Here is a 24,837-nt window from a genome sequence, read left to right as displayed (position 1 = left end):
TAAATAAGTGGGTAAACTGCGTTTTTAGTACTCCCACACACCACAAGGAGTGTTAGTGTAGCACTGATGTACAGCTGCTGTAGTCGACTTTCTTCTTTCTTTTTCTGTTTAGACTCCGGAACCGCCGTAAGGTATTACTTCAGAGGATGATATGTATGAATGTAAATGAAGTACAGTCTTGTACACTCTCAGGTCAACCATTCCTGAAATGTGTGGTTAATTGAAACCCAATCATCAAAGAATATCGGTATCCACGATCTAATATTCAAATCCGTATAAAAGTAACTGCCTTTACTAGGATTTGAATCTTGAACTCTCGACTTCAAAATCAGCTGATTTGTGATGACGAGTTTAACCAGTAGACCAACCCTATGGGTTTGCTGTATTCGTCTGCTATGTTGTAACGTCACAGGTGAGCGGTAAAATTAAATAAATTAATAATATTTAAAGCATAAAAAAGTATTTAATTTGGCCCCTATTACCGCCATACCTGCGCAAATGTAATACGGTATGCGCGCGCGCGATTTAGTTAGAATCACTGAATTAAATAAACAAAAGTATTATATTTAAATAAAATGATAAATATTTTTAATTAAGTTGTGTTTGTATGTGTGTATAAGCCCTGCATCAGAAAAAAGGCGCGTGACGGAAAAGTTCCACAACTGTGTTGTCAGTTTTTTTTATAGCAACTCAATTAAAGACCTATGAAAAGAAAATAAGCTAAATAAAAACAATTAATTTTGGACTACATAAAATATCTATTACACAAAATACCTTGTATTTACTTATAAATATAACTGCACATTGAATTAAAATGATTGTTTTATTTGACAAAAGTAACACGTATTTAATTTTATTTATGTTTCTTTCCGTATCCGTACTCCGTTTCATCCATAGTTTGTATGCTCATGAATAAAAATTACTCATAATAATCTGTTCTCATATTATTATTATTACTTTTTTTTTTTTTAAGTAGTAAAAACTCAGCTGACCCGGATTTTCCTTTCTAATTTTCCGCCTTTTTTTTAACTGTGGGATTAATTCACCACAGAAGCTTACAAAGAGCTTGTGCTAGGGAATGTAGAAATGGAACTTTGTAGCGTGTGAAAAATTCCACGCCTGACCGGGATTCGAACCCAGGACCTCCGGATAAAAGACCGAGACGCTACTACTCCACCACGGAGATCTGTATTTTATGTGTAACCTGTGGATCATGGGCTATACTCAAGTAAATACGTAAAATAATAAATACGTTTATTTTAAAAGTTTTGCTAGAAATAGAACTTAATATGCTAACATTATTAAGAATGTGGATGCCGTATATCGTTATCTTTTCTACATATAATGCGTATAAGCTCTGAGGATATAATGCGCACGTAAATCCAAGTGTCGAGGTCAGTATATATGATTTATTTACTGTTTAAATATTTCAAGTAAATTGTTATAAAGATATTTACAAAAGTTCAACGATTGAAAACGCATAAATTTTCCAATAATTATTTTAGATTTTTAAAAAGTATTTGTTGGTAGTATTGCCTATTTCTGATTAATTTTTATGTATTAATATTATCGTGCGAAACAATACTATTTTAACATTATAGTAGGATACTTACTTATGTAACATTAAAGATTTGTTTCTAGATTTCATTACAAACAATTGTTTCTAGATTTTCATTTTAATATTATTTTTAAAATAATTATGTAAACAGGACTGCGGGCGAGAGGCTCGGTGTCCTTCCTGTCGGTTGTATGGACATGCACCCGGGGACAGGGGATGCAAGGCTTCACCTGCGACATGAAAATACGGCCCCTGCTCAGTGCTGATTGTGCCTGTGGGGGACAGCCCCGTCCAGGACTGGTGGGAGGCTCCGGCGTCACACCATCAATGATTGGACGGGGACTCCTTTGCAGCACCTCTGGAGGAAGGAATGTAAGACCTTAGTCCCGGTGGGGAGCCCCTTTGGGATTCTCTCATTAGAGGCGTGGCATGTACTGCAGGACCGAGTCCCGGCTACCCGAGCCGGACCTTGTTTTCTGCCGAGATAATTTGAGGCGAAGTTACCTCCCAGAACTGAGTTGCGGCTCTGGGGGCAGGGTAAATAAAGGTGAACAAAAGAAATATATAAACCACCTTTATTTGTTCGATTTTAAAACTTTTATCTAAAAAAAAGTTTTAAAATTTAATGTATAGCTTATTTGTTTCAATACCATTTTCAAATTATTTTCAAAAAATCCATCGTTCACCATATGTGACCTAATCATAATAATTTATATTTTTATAAAATTATTAAACATTAATTCTTTAATGAATAAAGACTATATAAATAGTTTCTCGATTAAAGTGGTACATTAATATTTGTTGCTTTATACTTACAATCTTTTCTCACATTGAAGAATTTAAAGCACCTGAGGTTTAAGAGGAAATATTCAGAGAGTTGATTTCTCAACTCTCTGAGTTGAGAAATAGGTGGTCACTACATAGACAATTCTTGTAGTGAGCAAAATGTTGTCACTTGTAGAATTAAATATTACCTGAACTTAGGTGAGCTTGAAAGATCGAGCGCAATGTTCGAGTACAACTGTTTTTATTTTCATTTATTTATTTTTTTTTAGATAGGACGAAATTAATAATAATAAAACTGCAACCGGGGACTTCATTAGAGCAAGAGCCGATGAAGGACCAAAAGATCTTTGGAAAAAGAAATCTTATTAATTTGAAACATTTTAAATAAAATGATTATTTTAAATTAAGTTGTGTGTGTGTGTGTGTGTATGTGTGCGTGTTTAAGCCGTGCATCAGAAATGTTCAACCCACAGTTGGATTTGTAGCGTGTGTGAAAATGCCATGCCTCACCGGGATTTGAACCCGTGACCTCCGGATGGAAGGCCGAGACGCTACCACTCGTGCCCCGGAGGCCGACCCTACAACTGAGTTGTCAGCTTGTATATATATATATATATATATATATATATATATATATATATATATATATATATATATGTGTGTGTGTGTGTACGCGCGTGCATGCGTGAATAAAATTGTAATTCATTATATTAAAAAAAAAAAAAAAACAGTTTTTTTAAGACTGTATATTCTTTTATGGAAATAATCGTTATTTTTCTTTTGGTTAACAAATTCTACAAAGGTGATGTAGTATTACTTAACGACCAATAAAAAAATTCATTAATTTTGAGACGGTATATATTTGTAATTTAGACGGTATCTATTGTTAATGAGACGATGTATATTTATATAATACTAACAAAAAAATATGTAAAAATTTATACTTATAATAAGTATTTAATGATTTTTTTGTGTAAATGATTTCGTATAAACTTATTATTCTTACCTGGTAGGGCGACTTGATGCATTATTGTTCCGGCAATGGAATTTTTTACTGGTTTAGATATGTTGAAACATATGTTAACATATTTTAAATATGCTATCTGTAGAAAATGTGTTTAGGATAAAATAAATTTTAAAACATTATATTTAGAAATTTTTTTACTTATAAATAAACAATTGTAAAAATATAATATTGCATTTAAAAAAATACTAAAAGTGAAGCCAAGCTCGAAGTTGAAATAAAAATTGTTAAAGGTATTAATTTATTATTATTTTGAACTATGAACTATAAATGAGAAAATTTCAATAGAAATTTATATAAAATGGAAGTAGTATATAGAACTCAGAAAAATACTAAATAATATATGTGGGCCACCGTTGAATCACTGTCAATTATGACTGGAAAAAATTATTTTTAATAAATTGCTCACACATCTGTGTGTTCAAATAGCTCATTTAGTAATGTTCCGATATAAAAATAATTGGGTACAATTACAAAAAAATTCTTGCGCAGTTCTGAGCAAGAAGACTGACTTTTTGAATTTTATTTTGTTTGAAAAGGTGTCAACTCATTCTAATCTAAAATTTTACAAAAAAAAGAAAATAAAACTAAGGGGTATAATTATTTTCTTTAATATTAAAATATATTTCCTGTTTATAACAAAATTAAATTATTATGATCGTAATTTAATGAAATGATTAAAAAAAAAAATTAATCACACATCACAGGAATGGTCAACCTGATACTGTACAAGACTATACTTCATTCATACATTCATCCTCATTCATTCTCTGAAGTGTTCCCGGAGGCTAAACAGAAAAAAAGAAAAGAACTGACTCATGGCTTGGAAACTTACAAAACGATAAATCGTTCACTTGCATCGTCATATATTTTTCTAAGATGTTGCAAAATAAGTACATGTGGGCTGAGATTTAATTTTAAAAATAGTGTCGGAAAATTTTAATAGCGGAATTTGTGGCTTTTTTTTACAAAAATATACCATACTTATTGGGTTTTTTAAACAAAATTAGTTTCTTCGGCAAAAGCTAACAACTAATCAAAAATTATTCAAGTTTTTATGGAGTTTTGCATTTGTTTTAATATTCTTCTTTTTATTAAAACTGCATAACTATTTTATTGATACGTAGACTGGAATAAAATGTTCAGCATTAAGGTTTAAGTATAAAGATAGAAAAACAATTGCTAACATTTACTGGAACCAAACTGCAACAGTAATAATCGAATAGGATAAGAAAGAAGCAGTAATAAAAAAGGGAGTCAGACAAGGGTGTTCCCTATACCCGTTAATTTTTAATTTTTAGATGGAAATATGCTACGTACGAGTTTCTGATGATATAGTTATTCTAGCCAAGAGTAAAAAAGATTTAGAAGGAACAATGAGTGGCATGGATGAAGTCCTACGCAAGAACTACCACATGAAAATAAACAAGAACAAAACGAAAGTAATGAAATGTACCAGAAATAACAAAGATGGACCACTGAATGTGAAAAGGAGGAGAAAAGATAATGGAGGTAGAAGAATTTTGTTATTTGGTAAGTAGAATTACTAAAAATGGGCGAAGCAGGAGCGATACAAAATGCCGAATGGCACAGGCAAAATGAGCTTTCTGTCAAAAATATAATTTGCTTACATCAAAAATTTATTTATTTACATTCAAAAATTTATTTAAACGTCAGGAACGCATTTTTGAAAGTATTTGTTTGGAGCGTAGCTTTATATGGAAGTGACACTTGGACGATCGGAGTACCTGAGAAGAAAAGATTAGAAGCTTTTGGAATGCGCTGGTATAGGAGAAAGTTAAAAATCAGACGGGTGGATAAAGTGACAAATGAAGAGCTATTGCGGAAAATCGATGAAGAAACACCGCATTTGGAAATATATAGCTAAAAGAAGAGGTAGACTTATAGGCCACATATTAAGGCATCCTGAAATAATCTCTTTGATTCTGGAGAGACTGGTAGATGGGAAAAATTGTGCAGGTAAGCAACGGGGATATATTCCGAAATGAAAAGGCTGGCACTAGATAGGGAATCTTGGAGAGCTGCATAAAACCAGTCAAATAACTGAAGACAAAAAAATTATTTTTTGAGAAAAACAATATTTTTATGAAGGAATCAAATTATAGATACAGCATAATCTTCGTTATGAAATACTTGGGTTGTTTATATAGTAGTTATTTGTATAATGCGGCAAACGAAAAAAAGGCTCGGCTGTGAAAGGCAGGCGCTTGTTGTGATACAAATTATACCACTCTTTCTGTAATATTGTTTTGCTTTATCAACCGTGTGCTTTTCTTGGGTAATTATTTTTAGTAATAAATAAAATATATGAATAAATGAAGACAGGTTTTTTGTTCAGCTTTTTATTGTATCATTAGTCAATGAGAAATTTTATATATAGTTTATTGTATATTTTACTTATGTAGTTTTATATATTTATTTTTAATAATAGCAATAGAAAAATTTTCTTTTAAAAGTTATCGTTACAAACGCAGTTAATACATAAGTACAATTTTATTATTTTCTTTAAATGCTTTTTTGTGATTACTGGTTTTTGTTTCTTGAAACAAAACAAAAACTAATTTTATTGTGAGGGATACGTCCGCTACCTTCTTGCAACAACACACTTGGTATTTTCATTCGTTTGACAGGCGAGCCCCTAGATGTGAGTTTCTACTTGTATAAGTGTTAACTTTATTTCTCCATTTGTGTAAGTGTAAGTTATGTACAATGCTCACTCGTCTACGCGAGCCTATGTTTAGTTTAATTTTAATTCAGGATTTTTTTTTTTGCCTTAGTGAAACGTGTTAATTTATATATATAAGACGAGCGGGGGAAGTAATAACCTTGCATAGCAATGGTAACGCGGAAACGTTTCTCGCCCATAAAAAGAAAAAAAAATTATCTTTTTTCTTTCCTTTCCTTCCCTACCGAAGGAAAAAAATATACGAACCTATACGTGAACTTCGTAAAAAGATCATATTATAAAGCGTGAAATATCCCCATCCGTTTTAGCAAGGCTAAATTTGTTTGTGTATTTTTCTGGCATAATAACAGGATCGGATTGGAAGTATCCATCTGTAAATTCAACTTAAAATTCATTCCAAAGACAAAACCAGTTGTATGTAAAATATCTGTACTTTCTATTACAGAAATGAGAATTTATTAAAAACGTTTCTGGAGCAAGAAATTTTATATATTTTTTTTTATTATGAGAAATTTTTTGATTATTTTATTTCGATGAGTTGTATAAGAATTAGATTTTAATAATTAATCAGTCTTCCGTATTCCTTTCTCAAACCAAAATTAGAATTAGTATAACTTATTAATGATTTTTTTTTAAAAAGTTTTATGTACTTAAGTAAAAGTAAATAACGGCTATATACTTCAGTATTAGAAGGGATGGCTTCTATGGGAACGTACAAGCACTGCGTATGTTTGTATGTAATCACCTACACCCCTTCGCGCGCGCGCACACACACACACATTTATACTATTACATAAAGAGGAAGAAGGTTTTTGTTTGTTCGGGATAAACAAAAAAACTACTCGATCAATCGCAACCAGTATTTTAACCATGTTTCTTGGCATAACTGAGAAAGCTTTTAGACATATTTTATCTCGAAAAATCACTATATATATATATATGTAGTAGTGGAGAGTTTGAAGCACAAACCTTAATGAACTGAATTGATAAACTGTAAACTGTGAGTCTCTATCACTGCGTGAGCTGGGTTTGAACTGAATGATTCGAATCCATCCAATGAATAATATTACAAAAATAATGGAATTTATTTACGTTAAATAAAATAATATTAAACAGATTTTAAAAAATTCGGTTTAATAATAATGAGCTTCCCGTGGAACTGGTTAGAGTAGTGAGGTATGCGAGCACCTTGTGGGAGACTAGACTAGTCATTACCATCAACTAGTAACAGACGGAGTACTCCTGGGGTGCTGTTTTGGAAGGTTAAATAGGGTTCTCTTCTAATATCTCTGCAAATAATTGTCCGATTTTCAAAATTCAAACGGGATATTGTTAGTAGGTTGAAGAATAATTTTTGCATGCATCAGGTACACTCTCGATCAAACAGGTCACGGGTTTTCGGAAATATTTATATGTAGTAGTGGAGATTTTTGCGGGTTGAAACACAAATTTTAATGAATTGAATTGATAAACTGTAAATATATATATATATTTTTTTTTTTGAGATTTTTCGAGAGGAAATATATCTAAAAATCTTTCCAGTTATGCCAAGAAACATGGGTAAAAATTTGGTTACGATTGATCGGGTAGGTTTTCGTTTATCTCGAACAAACAAAAACCCTGTTCCTCTTTATATAATACTATTGATATATATATATATATATATATATATATATATATATATAAGAAACTCCAATTTATGTGATGTAGTTTCATACTCCTCATACTTCAAAATGTAAAGAAAATTCATTTTAACCCCCTATTCGATCATGCGACCAAAAGTAATACCGTACTTTTCTTCGAACATTTTTCGCTCTATAACTTTAACTTTAAACAGAGCGTAACTCAAGAACAACCCAACCAGTCTTCATCAAATTTTTACGTGCAAAACTACAGATACAGTATTACAGCATATCTACATTTCAAGGAAATTGATTTAGTAATTTTGGAAATTTTCGAGCAACAAAATTTTATGCATACATCTTATAGATATATGAGAAAACCTCAATTTAAATGAATGGTATTTTTGTACTCCTCATACCTCAAAACCTAAAGAAGATTCAATTTCATTCTCCAATTCTACGGTGCGACCGAAAGTAATACCGCCACTTTTCTTCGTCATCGAAGTCATTTCGAAAAAAAACAGTGATTAAAAGTTCAAATCACCGTTTTGTTCATAAAAAGAAAACTTTTTAAAAACTAATTTACTGTAGGTAAATAAACTACTAAAAAAGTTCTTATACCTAAATCATAAATTTGAAGGTATTTTAGCATCACATTTATCAAAGTAAGAAAATAAGAAAAAATCTGATGACACCGCATGACTTCCTTGTACGCCTATTAAATTACATATATACATATTTTTTTTTACAATCAGCGGTTAATATAATAAATCAATATATTTAAATTTTAAAAAAATTAAAAAAAAGAAAAGATATGAAGTCGGATTCGAACCAATATTCGAATATTTTTTTAGACTATCTTGGTCCAGTCGATTGCAATCAATAGGAGAGGGCGTGCACAACTAGATGTTACAACAGTGCTAAATAAAAAATTTCAACATCCTACGGCTAATCGTTTTTTAGGATTGCGAGATACGTACGTACGTACAGACGTCACGACGAAACTAGTCAAAATGGATTCAGGGATGGTCAAAATGGATACTTCCGTTGAAATCTGAAAACCGAAATTTTTCACGATCACAATACTTCTTTTACTTCGTACAAGGAAGTAAAAATACATCAGTACATAAAGAAGTTTATTTTTCTGTTAATTTATTCATAAATTATATAAAACCTTATGAAGAATTTCAAGATAATTGTATTAAGCCTAATAAAATTTGTTTATCTAACATTATTTTAATTATTTTATTGTATAAAGAAAAATAGGTACATAATTATAATTTAGAAGGTATAATTTTCTGTTATTATTTTTAGATTGATGGAAAATTTAAAAATATTAAAAATTAGTTATGCCTCAAGGTAAAACACAAACACACATCAAGGATTTACTTCTAAAAATTATTTGAAACAATAATTTTTTTAAATAATTACTATTTATTAGAAGATTGAAGTGTTCTCCCCATGAGTACGAATTATTATAATAAAAAAAAGGATAATAATAATCATAAATTATACTTATGCATTAAAAAAAATATCCGTTCGGGAAAAATACCTTTGATTTCAGAGGTAATCATTATAATTGCATTTCTCACTTCTCTATTCTGTTTTATAATTGTCGTTATCAATATATTGCTCTATAGTTTTTCATTAGAGGTTTTTGTTATCTCAAACAAGAAGTTTTAAAAAATTAATGATTTTTTTTCTGAACACAAAGGGTTCAGTACTTTTCATTAACCTGTAATACATCTGTAATAATTGAATATTATTAGCGAAATCTAAACTATACTTAAAAATTTATATTATATGATTCCCCACATAAATTTGGAACTTTTGATCGGGAATATGATATGAAACATCTGTAGCGTTTAAATTAGTATTTGACTTAGATTTGAAGCCAGAACCTTCTAGATGAAAGGCAGAAATATTATCATTCCGTTACGAAAAAATATTTTAAGCGAATGGAAGTGAAGATCCAGCCGGCTTATAAAAGGACACTCTGCCCGATTGTGTTATGTTTCACTGTGGAATCCGTTTCGGGAGAGAGGGGAAAAAATCATGGACGAGGGAAGTTATACAAAAAAATTGAATGCAATATTAAAAGAACAGTTTTAGCCTCTGAACATGCAAATTAAAACAATAAAATTATTTCAACCTAGTATTAGCCTTAAAATTTCATTATAATGTTGTTTTTATTAAAGGAAAATATCATTAATTTATCAATTTTCGTAGTTTAAAAATTAAATAAAATTTTTAATTATCTACATTTCATCTGGAATCACCGTATTAAGAGATTTTCCATCGGTGCGTATTACAAGAGGAAATTTAGAAACTAAAAATTAAAATACTATTAAAATATTTTTTTGTTGAAATTTTAGTAAATTTAAAAACAGAAAATGAAGCCTAAAGACATACGGAATATATACGATGTGTAAGGGATATGTATATATATATATATATATATATATATATATATATATATATTTCATAAACAAAATACATAACATATACGACTATTGAGCAAACCAACAGCAATAGTATTTTTGAGTTATCGAATTTATAATAATCAATTTCGTTTACAATTAATTATGAATGTTAAGATCCTTATAAATGTTAATCTAATTTAAGTCTATTATTTATTGCAAAAAAACATTTCTCAGAAAGATATCACTGAAAGTTCCGATTTTTTTTTAGTACATATATATATAAATATATATATACTAAAAAAAATATTTATTATACAACTTTTTTGTAAACATTTATAAGTAAAAAAATAGTTTAGCAAATTAAATCATAGCAGCAGAATACAAATATTTATATAAATTAATTTTTTACTCGTTTTCCATATTTAGTATGTTCACATAAATTTCTTATCCGTTTAAAAGTTTTTCGTGGAACTATATTAAAAAAACAAACTATTAAAAATGTACTGAGGTATGTTACATTTCTCAGTCACTAATATAAAATTATTTATTCTGCTGTTATTAAAACTAATATAAGTTACAAAATATTCATTAAAAAAATTAATAATTATTTTGTAATTAATATTTTTTAATTTAAATGATTTTGTACTTACGAGAAGAAAGTGGAAAGAGCAGAAGTGATAGAAGTGTTAAGGAAGTGGGACACCGGCAGCACACGATGCCCATGACTAAGGAGACGCGGAATGGCAGTGACTTGAACTTCACGTCTCACCGTCTCTTATATTAGGATGAAGTTAAGGAGGAGGTGGAGAAGTGGTACAGAGGAGGAGAGGAATAGTTGTAATGGAAAAGGAACAGGAGTACTGGTAGTTGTTAGGAAGGAAGAGTCATTCCCTCTTTCAGAAGTAGTGAAGAGCAGAGACAAGCTTTTGCTTGTCGGCCGCTGGTTTCCCGCAAAAAAAAAAACTACCCGACAGCTGAGATTCAGTCTGCTAGTAACTTGTATCGCAACATTTTATCTGATGCTATATCTTCGCACTCTTTCTTTAAACAGACCTTCATAATAATAATAACAACAATAATAATTATAATAATAACCGAACTCTTCTTTAAACCTTCGATTCCATTATTTAATTTTAGTGAACAACAAAATCTGTTAATGAAATTAATAATTTTTTATTTATTATTTAATTTGTACCCGGATTACATCCGTACAAAATGATTTTATATATGTTAACTTATATATCAGAAATAAAAACGAAATACAATATTGACATGAAAAAGTGACATAAACAATCAATAAATATTTACCAACGGTAACTTCCTCAATTAATATTTAGAAAGAACGTTTCATTGGATTTCTAATAACAGATTACTCTGAAAATTTTTACTCAGGCAAAATTTAAATTCTAATATATTGTCATTCTTAGAAAATAAAAAAGTCCGGCATTAAATTTATCATAATACAATCTCAATTTATTCAAAATAAATCATCTAATTACTTCCTTGTACGAAGTAAAGGAAGTATTGTAATCGCAAAAAATTGCGGTTTTCAGATTTCAACGGAAATATCCATTTTGACCATCCCTGAATTCATCTTGACTAGTTTCCGCATGACATCTGTACGTACGTACGCAATAAGCCGTAATTTAAGGCTTTTAAAAGATATAAGTGTTACTTATTTTCATTGTTTCCAGAGTTATAACCAAATAAAATTTTAATTAATGAAATATTTGGATTTTACAAGGGGAAGGCACTTCGGTTCGAATCCGACTTCATCTCTTTCTTTTTTTTTTAAATTAAATATATTGATTTATTAATAATTATTACCTCTGATTGTAAAAATAGTTTTACAATAAATAATAATTCAATAATAAAATAAAATAAAAAGATAAAACATGAAAACAAAATCAGACGTTATTAGTGAAATAAAATTTTATATAATTTTCATTTTAAAAAAATGTGTATATGTAAGCGTACAAGGAAATCATGTAGTGTCAACATCAGATTTTTTTTAATGTGTTAAGAAAGGTTGAAAAATTGTATTAATTTTTTTCAATTGATTGATCTAAACTAAGGATATCATGTAGTTTTCTTACTATTTCTTGAATAAAAATATTTATTTCTTCAACCAGTTTTCCAGCAACTGCTGTGTCTGGGTTTTGTGTACAGGCAAATGTAATTACTGGTACCGGTTTTCCAAGCCTGTCGTAGCTACAGATGTAGTGCAATATAAATGTAAACATGTAGTCTGGAACAGGCTGAGGTCGACCACTCCTGAGACATGTGGATAATTGAAACCCAACCACCAAAGAACGCCAGTATCCACAGCGTAGGATGCAAATCCAAATAAAAGGAACAAGGTACTTCATTCTTAGAATTTTCGACTTCGAAAATCACCTGAATTTGAGATGACGAGTTGAAACACTAAACTTACTTGGAAGATTTATATCTTGAATATTCTGCAAAACAATAGATTAATATTAAAACACACGACTGCCAAAGAAAACATTGCTCTTTAATATAGGATAATTAAAGAGCATGCGGGTGACAATTTTGTAAATACTATTTGAAAAAAATATAATTTTTTTTCAGATTTATTAAATTTATTCAAACATATATATATATATATATATATACAGGTCCGTGCTAGACCAGTTTGTTCATAGCTTCCACTTGCTCAGTACGAGTTTCAACTCCGTTCAGCCAACAATATTATTTTTGACTGCGTCATCAGTGAAGATATGTTTTTGTTGTGTGTTACGAAAATGGAGCATCGGAATTTAGAGCAACGTTGTGCAATCAAGTTTTGTGTTAAACTTGGGGAATCCACGAGTCTGACCTTTCAAAAGTTGATACAGGCCTATGGGGAACATTACTTATAAAGAGCACAAGTTTTCACACAAATCTTTTTGGAAGGCCGAGAACACGTTGAAGATCAACCTCGCTCAGTGAGACCTTCAACTTCAAAATCTGACGAAACGCTGAGCGTTTGAGGGTTCTTGTGAGATCAAACTGTCGTTTAACAATAAGGATGATGAGCGAACAGTGAAATTTAAACACTTTCACCGCACATCAAATTTTGACAGACGATTTGGACATGCGAAAGGTTTGTGCGAAATTGGTGCCAAAAAACCTCACAACGGAACAGAAGGACAATCGGAGAAACGTGTGAATTGATCTTCTTGAAAGGATTGACAATGACAAAGAATTCTTCAATCGTGTGATCACAGGTGATGAATCCTGGATATTTGAGTACGATCCTGAAACAAAGGGGCAAAGCGAAGAGTGGAACACTCCGTCATCTCCTCGACCGAAAAAATGTCGAATGAGCAAATCAAAGATCAAAACCATGCTGATTTGCTTTTTTGACAGAAGGGGTATCGTGCAAAAAGAATTTGTTTCTCCAGGACAAACTGTCAACCAAGTGTTTTCCAAAGATGTCCTTGAATGGCTCAGGAAAAGAGTGATTCGCGTAAGACCAGACATTGCGCACAAGTGGATGCTTCATCATGACAATGGCCCGTATCTCACGCTCATTTCCATCAGGGAATTTTTGACCTCAAAACGCATTCCTACGGTTCCTCAACCCCTCTATTCACCTGATTTGAGTCGTTGTGACTTTTTCCTTTTCCCGAAATTGAAACATGTGTTAAAAAGACGTCATTTTGGAACTCGAGAGAACATTCAAAAGACTGTGACCGACCAGTTAAAAGTCCTACCAGTTGAAGCCTTCTAGCGCTGCTACCAGGAGTGGGAACAACGACTTCGCCGCTGTATAGCTGCCCAATGGAACTACTTTGAAGGGGATAATATTGTTGTTTGAAAAAAATAAAAACTTTGCTAAGTAAAAAGTCAGTCTTATTACATTCCTCACACACATCGTATATCTAGCCTACGACCCTACCGGTAACGTAACGGTTCCAACGCGGGAAAATACATTTAAATCGGTTCAGCCGTTGAACTGCTAGGTGTAACAAAGATACATACATACACGCTAAATATATTGCACTCCTTTTTGGGTAGTTGTGTAATAAACAGTTTTCTAACATTATACATAAAGCAGCCAAAGAACAAGTGATTCATTTTTCAGGAAACATAAATGTGGCAAACAGTTCAGGTAACATATTGGTCAATAATATATGAAAGATTGTAATGGTGAGTGTGTTTTGAGGACTAGCATATCTGCATTTTAATAGAAGTGTTGCGTTTCATTTGAGATATATCAAGATTTAATTAGATATTTCCAGAGTTTTATGAGCTTATATGCGTAAAATCAGAATTAAATACCCTATTATATTCAATTTATATCAGTAATTTATCTGAAATGTTATACAATTTTGAGAAGTCAATTCTTGTTTGTCTGAAATATTCTTTTTAACGATTTCAATAAGTATACAATTAAGCTATGAAACCTAATTAAAATCCCAAACCGTTGGATAGTTTCTGTGGGATTGCCAAAACAGACAGAAATACAGTAAATGTACACAAAAACAAAATTTGTTCAAAAAAATTTCTAAGTCATCAGATATTGTAACTTAAGCGACCTGTTATTAGATACTGCAAGTATTTTCTTTCATCGACCAATTATCCGTTTAAAAGTGTGGATATCAATTCTCTTTACAAGTTCAACTCCAATATGTCTTTGAAGAAGAAAACTTTTTTTTTTTTTTTGTTTTAAACTGTACTGGAATAGTTTTAATATTGTTAAAATAACGAAGAGCCGCAACTTCTGTATCACGTAAAACAGTAGTTAAAATCATTACTCTGAAAAATTAAAATAGAAGGGCAAGCATTATATTTAGGCTTTATCTGATTAAACATTAAAAATCATTTAATTTTAATTCAATATATTTAATTATTTCAAAAAAATTGGTTCCAAACTTTCATTTTGTCGAAAGTAACAATGCCATAATGTGTTAATAAATTCAATGTTGTTATTAATAATCATATTATTCTGAAACTTATTTATATAATTAAAAATAAGTGTTATTAGTTTAAATTCAATTTATTTATCTCTTCTCTTATCGCCTTAAAGGCAGATAGTTTTATCAGCAATTATTTTAATTATTTACTTCTATCATCTACAATTATTTTCATAATTTAAAAAACAGTTGATATTTGTTATACAAATTAAAGCTTTAGGATGCAGGATTACGTTAAAAAATATGAATACAACAGATTTTTAATCAGTCTGTCATCTTATTGGGCGACTCACTTTTTAATAAAATTTTAATTTAATTCTGAAAACTATTAAAATATTTGAGCCGTTTAGGAATTATAAAACAATCAAATTACATTGATAAAAAAATATTATTGGCTGTTTCTTAGTTCCTTAGTTATCACTTAAGAAATGTATTTTTTCTTCTCTGAACACTAATCTAAAAACGAGTTACAATAGATTGAATGAAATAACATATTTGTTTGGATTACAATTTTAAAAAAATAGGCACCTAGTGAAAAATAACTTTAAAAAAATATGAACATAATGAAGTAAATATTGAAACGGTACTTTAAAAATGAGTATTCAAATTTTTTTGAGCGTTGCATAACATGCAAAGTTTGAGCGGAGTGTTAAGAACTTTGAACTCTATCACTTCCCGAATGCTAACTGTACTACCTTATCTTCAAGTATCATTAAGTAAGCCTACTTATAAATTAATTAGAATTTATTTCAGTTTTGGTTTTACTTAGACTCAATTTTTTATTTCGATATCTTTCTTTTTCAGTCTATTAATTTTATATTTAACGTATTAAAGCAAGATAGTTTATTTCGTACAATTTTGCTTGATTACACCATAAAATCCTTGGGTAATCTTTTTGTTAACCTTGAAATTAGCATTTATCCATTTCCTGGCTTGATCTACATAATTTATATACTGATTTGAGTAAAATATTTATTTTTCGAATGCGAATTTCAAAATCTAATATAATAAAATATATATAATGTTTTAAATTCAATATTTTTGTTACTTCTTTAAACTTCAGCTTTCTTCATGTCAGTGCTAAATTAAAAACAAATACCTCTATTTTTTTTAGTCTTCAGCCATTTAACCGGTTTGATGCAGCTCTCCAAGATTCCCTATCTTAGTACCAGTCGTTTCATTTTGGTATACCACCTACATCCTACATCCCTAACAATTTGTTTTACATATTCCAAACGTTGCCTGTCTGCACAATTTTTCCCATCTACCTGTCCTTCCAATGTCAAAGAGACTATTCCAGGTTGCCTTAATATGTGGCCTATAAGTCTGTCTCTTCTTTTAACTATATTTATCCAAATGGTTCTTTCTTCATCGATTTGCCGCAGCACCTCATCATTTGTTACTTTATCCATCCATTCGATTTTTAACATTCTCCTTCCTGTAGCATCACATTTCAAAAGCTTCTAATCTTTTCTTGTCAGGTACTCCAATCGTCCAAGTTTCACTTCCATACAAAGCTAAGCTCCAAACAAATACTATAAAAAATGTTTTCATGTTTGAAATAATTTTTGATGTAAATAAATTATGCTTCTGTCTGAAAAATCGTTTCGCCTGTGCTATTCGGCATTTTATATTACTCCTGCTTCGTCCACCTTTAGTAAATCTACTTACCAAATAACATAATTCTTCTACCTCCATCGTATCTTCTCGTCCTGTTTTTATAGTCAGTGGTTCATCTATTTTATTTGTAATACATTTCATTACTTTCATTTTGTTTTTGTTTATTTTTTTGCGGTAGTTGTTATGTAGGACTTCATCCGTGCCATTCATTCTTTCTTTTAAATCCTTTTTACTCTCGGCTAGAATTACTGTCATCAGAAAATTTTAGCATCTTTATCTTTTCACCTTCCACTGTTACTTCGGATCTATACTATCCTTCAACATGATTAACTGCTAGTTCTATGTAAAGGTTAAAAAGTAACGGGAATAGGGAACTTCCTTGTCGGACTTCCTGTTATTACTGCTTCTTTTTTATGCTTTTTGATTATTAGTATTACAGATTGGTTCCTGTAAATGTTAACAATTGCTCTTTTATCTCTATATTTTTTCTCTCTATACCTCTAAATAATTATTGGTTAATGGATTTTTACATTTACAACTTTATTTTTTCTTCTCTGTTTTCTACTTTCGTAAATAATTCTCTGCTTCTTCACAACGCAGATGTGGAAATTTAAATTGAATATTAAAAATATTCGAGTAAAGTTGCATACTTACCATTCATTCACTAATATAAAATGAATTACTCTGATGTTATCACAATCTGTGCCAGATAATGAAACTTTTATCAGAATCTGAATTTATATATTTTTAAATATAAATTTGAATAATGAAAACGCGTCTAGGTTAACCCGGGGACAGTCACCCCTCTCCTTAACGCAGACGTGACACGACTCAACAAACTCTGACACAGTACGGTACCTCGAACTTTAACTTTATCGTCGCTTCACATAAAAGAATCATATCAAGCGGTGATAAAGTTGTGGAATTCTTTATCGCTGTCCAACAAACTTTTAATACATAAGGTCATTCTGTAATTTTTTTTTAAAGTATGAAAAATGCCGGCCTGAAAGGCCGAGACACTACCACTCCCCCACGGAGATTGACATTTGGACGTATGGTATACAACTATAGGGTACGACGAGCAAGAGCAACATTGGGGTTATATAACGCTTCCTGGATACGTTGACAATAATTATTACAGCGGCGCCGTAGTTTTCCAGGAACGAAGAAATTTATAACTACCTGGAACTGACTTACTTGCGCGAGGAAATCAAGCGATTCGGTTTACATTAAAAACAACGGCTATATAATCATTTGAACTATCTAGAGCTGAATCTGCTAGAAAACAGTGAGGATTGTCCGGCGACTCAAACCTACTGGACATGGGAGACTCTGAGTGACAAAACTAGACTCCCTCAGAAACAAAACGTCGATTAGTGGCCCTTGAAAATTTAGCTCCTATCGATGTACATTAGGATCTATGTACAAAGTGTATCACGAGCTTCTTTCAGGACTTTCATAACCTATTCTACTTGTGAAAATAATGAAAAAAATTACTATATGTCCTAAAATGCTTCGTTTGCGAGTTACCGTTAGTAAAAGTTTTCGTTTGGATTTCACTTAGCCCAAAGAAATGAATCGTACTGAAATTTTTAGGACGTTAATTAAGGTACAGAATCAGTGATTTCTTATGGGTTATAATCTGAGAAATCGAATAAAATAGGTTCCAGTGGAATTTCTTAAGTGATGAGCATCTTCTTTATGCCTGATGAACGACCTACATTCCTTTCATAAGCTAATTATATTACTGTTTTTATTTTTCCTTAGCTTGTAATATTTTTGTTTGTTTTTTGATAGGGGTTTACGTACTTTTTATGAAGTGAATCTGTATAAGTGTATATATAGGAGATATATACACACATACGAGGTGTGTGAGAAAAGTAATAAGACGGACTTTATACTTACCAAAGTTTTTATTTTTTTCAAACAACAATATTATCCCCTTCAAAGTAGTTCCCTTGGACAGCTAAACACCGGTGGAGTCGTTCTCACTCCTGGTAGCAGCGCTGGAAGGCTTCAACTGGTAGGGCTTTTAACTGATCGGTCACAGTCTTCTGAATGTTCTCTAGAGTTCCAAAATGACGTCCTATTAACACATGTTTCAATTTCGGGAAAAGGAAAAAGTCACAACGACTCAAATCAGGTGAATAGAGGGGTTGAGGAACCGTAGGAATGCGTTTTGAGGTCAAAAATTCCCTGATGGAAATGAGCGTGAGATACGGACCATTGTCATGATGAAGCATCCACTTGTCTGCAGTGTCTGGTCTCACACAAATCACTTTTTTCCTAAGCCTTTCAAGGACACCTTTGGAAAATACTTGGTTGACAGTTTGTCCTGGAGGAAAAAATTCTTTTTGCACGATACCCCTTCTGTCAAAAAAGCAAATCAGCAGGGTTTTGATCTTTGATTTGGTCATTCGACATTTTTTCGGTCGAGGAGATGACGGAGTGTTCCACTCTTCGCTTTGCCCCTTTGTTTCAGGATTGTACTCAAATATCCAGGATTCATCACCTGTGATCACACGATTGAAGAATTCTTGGTCATTGTCAATCCTCTCAAGAAGATCAACTCACACGTTTCTCCGATTGTCCTTCTGTTCCGTTGTGAGGTTTTTCGGCACCAATTTCGCAAATCACCATGTCCAAATCATCTGTCAAAATTTGATTTACAGTGAAAGTGTTTAAATTTAACTGTTCGCTCATCATCCTTATTGTTAAACGACGGTCTCACAAGAACCCTCACACGCTCAAGTGTTCGTCAGATTTTGAAGTTGAAGGTCTCCCTGAACGAGGTTGATCTTCAACGTGTTCTCGGCGTTCCAAAAATGATTTGTGCCGGCGGAAAACTTGTGCTCTTTATAAGCAATGTTCCCCATAGGCCTGTTTCAACTTTTCAAAGATCACACTCTCGGATTCCCAAAGTTTAACACAAAACTTGATTGCACAACGTTGCTCTAAATTCCGATGCTCCATTTTCGTAACACATAACAAAAACACAACTTCACTGATGGCGCTGTCAAAAATAATGTGTTGGCTGAACGGGTTGAAACTCGTATTTAACATGTGGAACGGATGAACAAACCGGTCTAGCACAGACCGATAGATACAGCGTTGCCAGATCGGTCGCAGTTACCAATTTCATTACTTTTCTCACACACCTGGTATATATATATATAGCAGATTATTACCTTATCCTAATATCATATTTGAATTATTGTCTTATATATGTCGGTTTTATTGAGGAGATTCATTGGAAACCCCCTCATCAAGCGTTTATTGTAATTCTGTTTAATTATGGTTCCTTCTTGGAAGAACCGACCATAAGCGAATTGTGATAGAAAAAAAATTGACTAATTAAATTAAATATGACATTACTCTAAATCCAACTATCACCTACAAATTTATTTATTCATTAATTAGATTTTATTTTTTATTTTTTTAATTATGTATATATTTTCAAACTAAGGGATTTAAATTTATTATTATTTATTATAATATTTACGTGTTTTTTGTACCTATATTTTCTGTTTTTTATGCGTAAATGTTTAAGAAAGCTGTGTTTTTTAATGCCCTGTTTTTCATTCCTACGTAAAATTTATTACAATTCTGATTTCCACATATTATTTTATAAACTCCTGGCCTCTTACAAGTGAAAATTGTTATAAAATGACGGACATCAATAGATTTGAATTTAAATGTAACAATAAAGTAAACAAATTTACGTACTTTAAGAGACAAGTAAGAATATAAGTTGAATTAAAAATAGTAATTACAATAGTAATCGAAATGAATGACACATAATGTGTGCGACGACTGAGCATAATAAAAATAAAATTCATACCGATTGAACTGAGAATATTTCTATTTTCGAAGTAGGTTAAAAATCTATCTACGTTCAACGTAATTTTCTCAAAATATATTTTCTATTAAAATATTTACTTTATGAAATCGAAACATCGGTAGAAAAGAAACCAGTTAAACATTCACCCCAATATTTTCTGTTGTACAAACCACAAAGATATTTTAACGTAAAGAAATTGTGATCTGTAATTCTATATAATGACCTTTAAAAATTCATTTGTAAATTTAAATGACCTTCCCAAAGAGAAAATTATTAATTATATTAAAATAATTAGAATTAGTTATTTAATCTAAGTTTAGAATAAGAAATTCTCTAGTAGAAGTATAAGAAGAATGTAAAAAAATGCCCAGTTGAACCGTAAGTCTATCCGAAGATCATTATCCTTCAGTATATTTATTTACTGAGTTACAGTAAATACATATTAAATTGACTCAGGACAATATTTTTATTCCATGTCATAAAAATATGGTTAAATCGTTACCTAGAAAAAAATATTTGATACACTCCATTATTAAAGAAGCATTTTATAAAATTATTATTAAAAATTGTTACTATTTTTATAATACGTAATTTTATACTGACAAAAAAACTATAAATTCTTAAAAATTCTATTATTTGTTAATGTAATTTATTTGACATTTTCATAAAAATTTGTAGCCCTCCCGAGATTTAAAATATAAAAAACCCATTCTGCTCAGGGGAAACATTTCTGATGTAGGCTGTAGAGATAAAAAGATAAATAAAAATAAAAAACTGAATGATACATACATTTAGGAGATAATAACCTCTGGATTATTGACCAACAAAAAAAAATTCGTTGGATGTAATGGGATTTTTTTCTTTTTTGTTGAGAAGGGAGTGGGACAACTAGCCACGCCTCATCTGCTGTAGTATTATTTATGTGACACTCCATGTGTAAGATGCCTTCAAGCAACATCTGGCATTTTTTAGTCAGTAAAAAAAATAATAAGAAACGTTTACGTTAATTTTAAGTTGATAAAAAAGATAATTAGCGCCGCCCATAAAATGAACAAGCTGTGCGTATATCATATATAATGAATAATTTGGTTACTAAGTGGTTAAAAAGTTCGAGAATAGAAGTGTTTGTTTAAGAAAATAATATAATATCGTCAAAACGTCCTATCAGTAACTAAACCAAACTAACCTATACTGGTTCTAGTATGAAGATAGAAATGAAGAAATAAGGAGAGTAGTAAATTAATTGATAAATGACCGTTAATATAATTTATTTGTTACGGTGTCCTTCAGTTCACTATTGTTAGGAAGGATATATAAACCAAAACGTTATATAATCTCAGAAACACTGGAAAAATATCCACAAAAATAAAAGAATTGTGATCAATACTTTGTAAAAATTTGTTAAAGCGTATATTATTTTAATTTTCAAAAATCTTTTAATTCTATCATCTACATCCCGATTTTACTTTTAATTTATTACTCCTGTATTCCCATTTTTTCATATCAAAATTTGCATAATTTAACATTTGATTTCCATCGTAAACGGTTTATTTCCTTAGAAAATTTTGAGTTAGAAATTTTATTAAACAACAGAATTTTCAGTTATGAATTGAAAATTATTTTTTAGTTAGGATTTTCTGAATTTTAAATTTTGATGATAGAAACATTAAAAAAATACTAGAGATCAGTGGCGGCTTGTAGCTAAAATTTATGGGGGTGCTGCTCCAAAAAATGTTTTTCTGGACGTTTTCAAGGCCACAGATAAAGTTTTCTGTAAAATAAAAGAACCGAAAAAATGAATCAAATAGAATAGCTACCTGGAAGCAGGATAATAATCTAATTCTACACTTTATCACATTCAAGAATACGGTACACTATATTAATAGCCAATATTCGGTTTAACCGATTAAATGTTAAAATGTCAAGACAGATAATATTTTTTTGTATTATTAGATAATTCGCTAAAAAACACTATAGACCGATGGGTGCTTAATTCAAATTTCAGTGCACACAGAAACAAATACATAACTAGTTTTTACTAATTACATTCTCTTTCGTCCTTCCAGCGTGTTTTTGGACAGATTTGGCAAACAGCTCTTGCTTTCTGCCATCTTCTAATTACTGTAAAAACAACTAAGCCGCTTTTATATTCCTTCCATCGACTAAACTAGAAAAGGGGACGAACAAGGAACGTTCCTTGTTCGTTCCCGTTTTTTTTTACTCCACTTGTGTATGCATACGCGGAGTAAAAAATAAACAACCTTCCACCAGCACGTCAGGGTCGGCACTGCAGGATCGACAGAGCTGTCTATTCCACGCAGCCTCTCGTGCAGCATCCTATGTGCGCATGAGCACAACAGACAAGCCGCTGGAACTGTGAAGCATACAGTTCCATACAAAACGTTTATTATCTTTTTATAAATTGGGGGATGGCTACTGACATTAATTAATTTTTTTTTTACCTCCGGAACCACCATTAAGTATTGCTTGAGAGGATGAGATAAATGACAAGTAGTGTGTGAAAATGTCATGCCTGACAGGGATTTGAACCCGGGACCAGGAGATGAAAGGCCGAGATGCTACCACTCGCGCCATGGAGGTCGGCAGACATTAAGCTTAAGGATTATATATTGTACAAGTATAAAGAGAGAATTAAAGAAAAAAGAGTCATTATATTAAATGTTATTGATATTATCAAGTGGAAATATGGGGTGCTGCAGTTCCACAGTGCCTATTTAGTGATGTAAATCATTAGAATCTAATTCTTAAGCCCATTGTGAACATTTAACTTATATTATACTTAATACCAATTTCAAAAGTTTAATGGTTGCTTAAATACCAAAATTTTCAGACAAAGAAAACACACAATTACCTACCAGGTTAAATATCTTTATAAGCATCGTACAGTAATTGAATCGTTAGTACAGTGCGTTCAGGAAGTTGCTGTGCACTGGAATTACGGAAGTGTAATAACGAAACTTTCTTAATTGTTTTTTTTGTATTTTTAATTCATTATTTTATAAAAACGGATATTAAAATAACTGGAATAGTATATAAAAGGTGTTGAAAATGACCTCCTCAAACATCAATACAACACTACACACGTTTCAATTTGTTTTCAAACACTTTAACCGGCTGATGTACTGGACTGTCTCGTACGTATGCCGTTATTACGGTGTTTAGTTCGCCAGTTGTGCGTGGTCTGTTGCGATACACTGCTTGTTTCGCTGCTCCCCATAGAAAGTAATCTGGGGAAGTCAGATCGGTCTACCGTGTAGGCCACAAACTCTTCGAAATGATTCATTCACCAAAGACATTTCGTAAAAAAGTCAGCTTTGTGTGCGCTGTTAGCTGTGTGCACTGTGGCGCCATCTTGTTGGAACCAGCCGTGATTGATTTCTACTTCTGTTAACTGATTAATAAAGCTTTGTTAAAATAACACAATAACGATCATTATTTACTGTATTTTGAAAAAAGAAATTCGCGTCATTCTCACACCGACCCAGACTCAATTTTCGCTTCGTGTAAAAATTGTTCGTGTAATTCATGGGAGTTAGTTATCGTCTATAATCGTATATTTTGTGAATTAACAAACAATTAATAAACAAACAATTGAACTTTTTTTAAGAAATATCTAAATATAATACTGAAAGTTCCATTAAGTCAGACTTATGGAACTTTTAGTATTATATTAAGTCTATTAGACTTATAAGGCTATTATAATCTTATAAATTCCTTAGTAATTCTAATAAAATTTTAAAAATACTGATTTTTTAAAGCTCAGTATAACAGAGTAGTTATTACCCTTGGGGAACATATTTTACTTAAAAATGGTGGGCTGGGGCCCACCATCTTTAAGTATCGTTATAATCATTGTTAAGACAAAAATATTGGAGTAAAAATTATCTATTAATGACCCTTTAAACTTTAATTCCTGTCGATGTATATTCAGGACCTATATACAAAGGTATCACGAAGTTCTTCCAGCACTTTCATAACCTATTCTACTCGTGAAAATAATGGAAAAAGTTCTGGAAGAACTTCGTGATACACGAAGTTCTTCCGAAGAATGTAAAAGTTGTTACATTCTTTGTGTATCGAGAGATTCACAAAGAATGTAACAACTTTTAGGATAACTTCTACTGATGAAAATAAAGAAGAGAATTAATATAAGCGTAGATCCGGTAACGCTTCGTTAGGGAGTGGCGCCTGGCAAAAGATTTCGTTCTGACTTCTGCGCCTTCCCTAAAATTATGTCAGAACGTAATTCTTGAGATCCAAATAAATGGCAAATGTACTGACTTTATGTGTTATATGACCTGAAAAATAGAAAA

The 24,837-nt window shown here is 31.2% G+C and overlaps 1 protein-coding gene across 1 annotated transcript in view; it reads right to left on the bottom strand.

Moving 5' to 3' along the window:
- Window positions 1-10,856, bottom strand: part of LOC142318420 (uncharacterized) — a 40,210-nt gene extending 29,354 nt beyond the window's left edge. The window contains exon 1 of the mRNA XM_075355005.1: window positions 10,771-10,856. Within this exon, the coding sequence (XP_075211120.1) occupies window positions 10,771-10,843 (73 nt within the window). The 5' untranslated portion in view covers window positions 10,844-10,856. The remainder of the gene's footprint in view (window positions 1-10,770) is intronic.
- Between the last annotated feature and the right edge of the window lie 13,981 nt (window positions 10,857-24,837).

This window comes from Lycorma delicatula, chromosome 1 (assembly GCF_047948215.1).
Source record: "Lycorma delicatula isolate Av1 chromosome 1, ASM4794821v1, whole genome shotgun sequence".
NCBI classification, from domain to species: Eukaryota; Metazoa; Arthropoda; class Insecta; order Hemiptera; family Fulgoridae; genus Lycorma; species Lycorma delicatula.
This window is presented reverse-complemented; position numbering and strand designations above follow the sequence as displayed.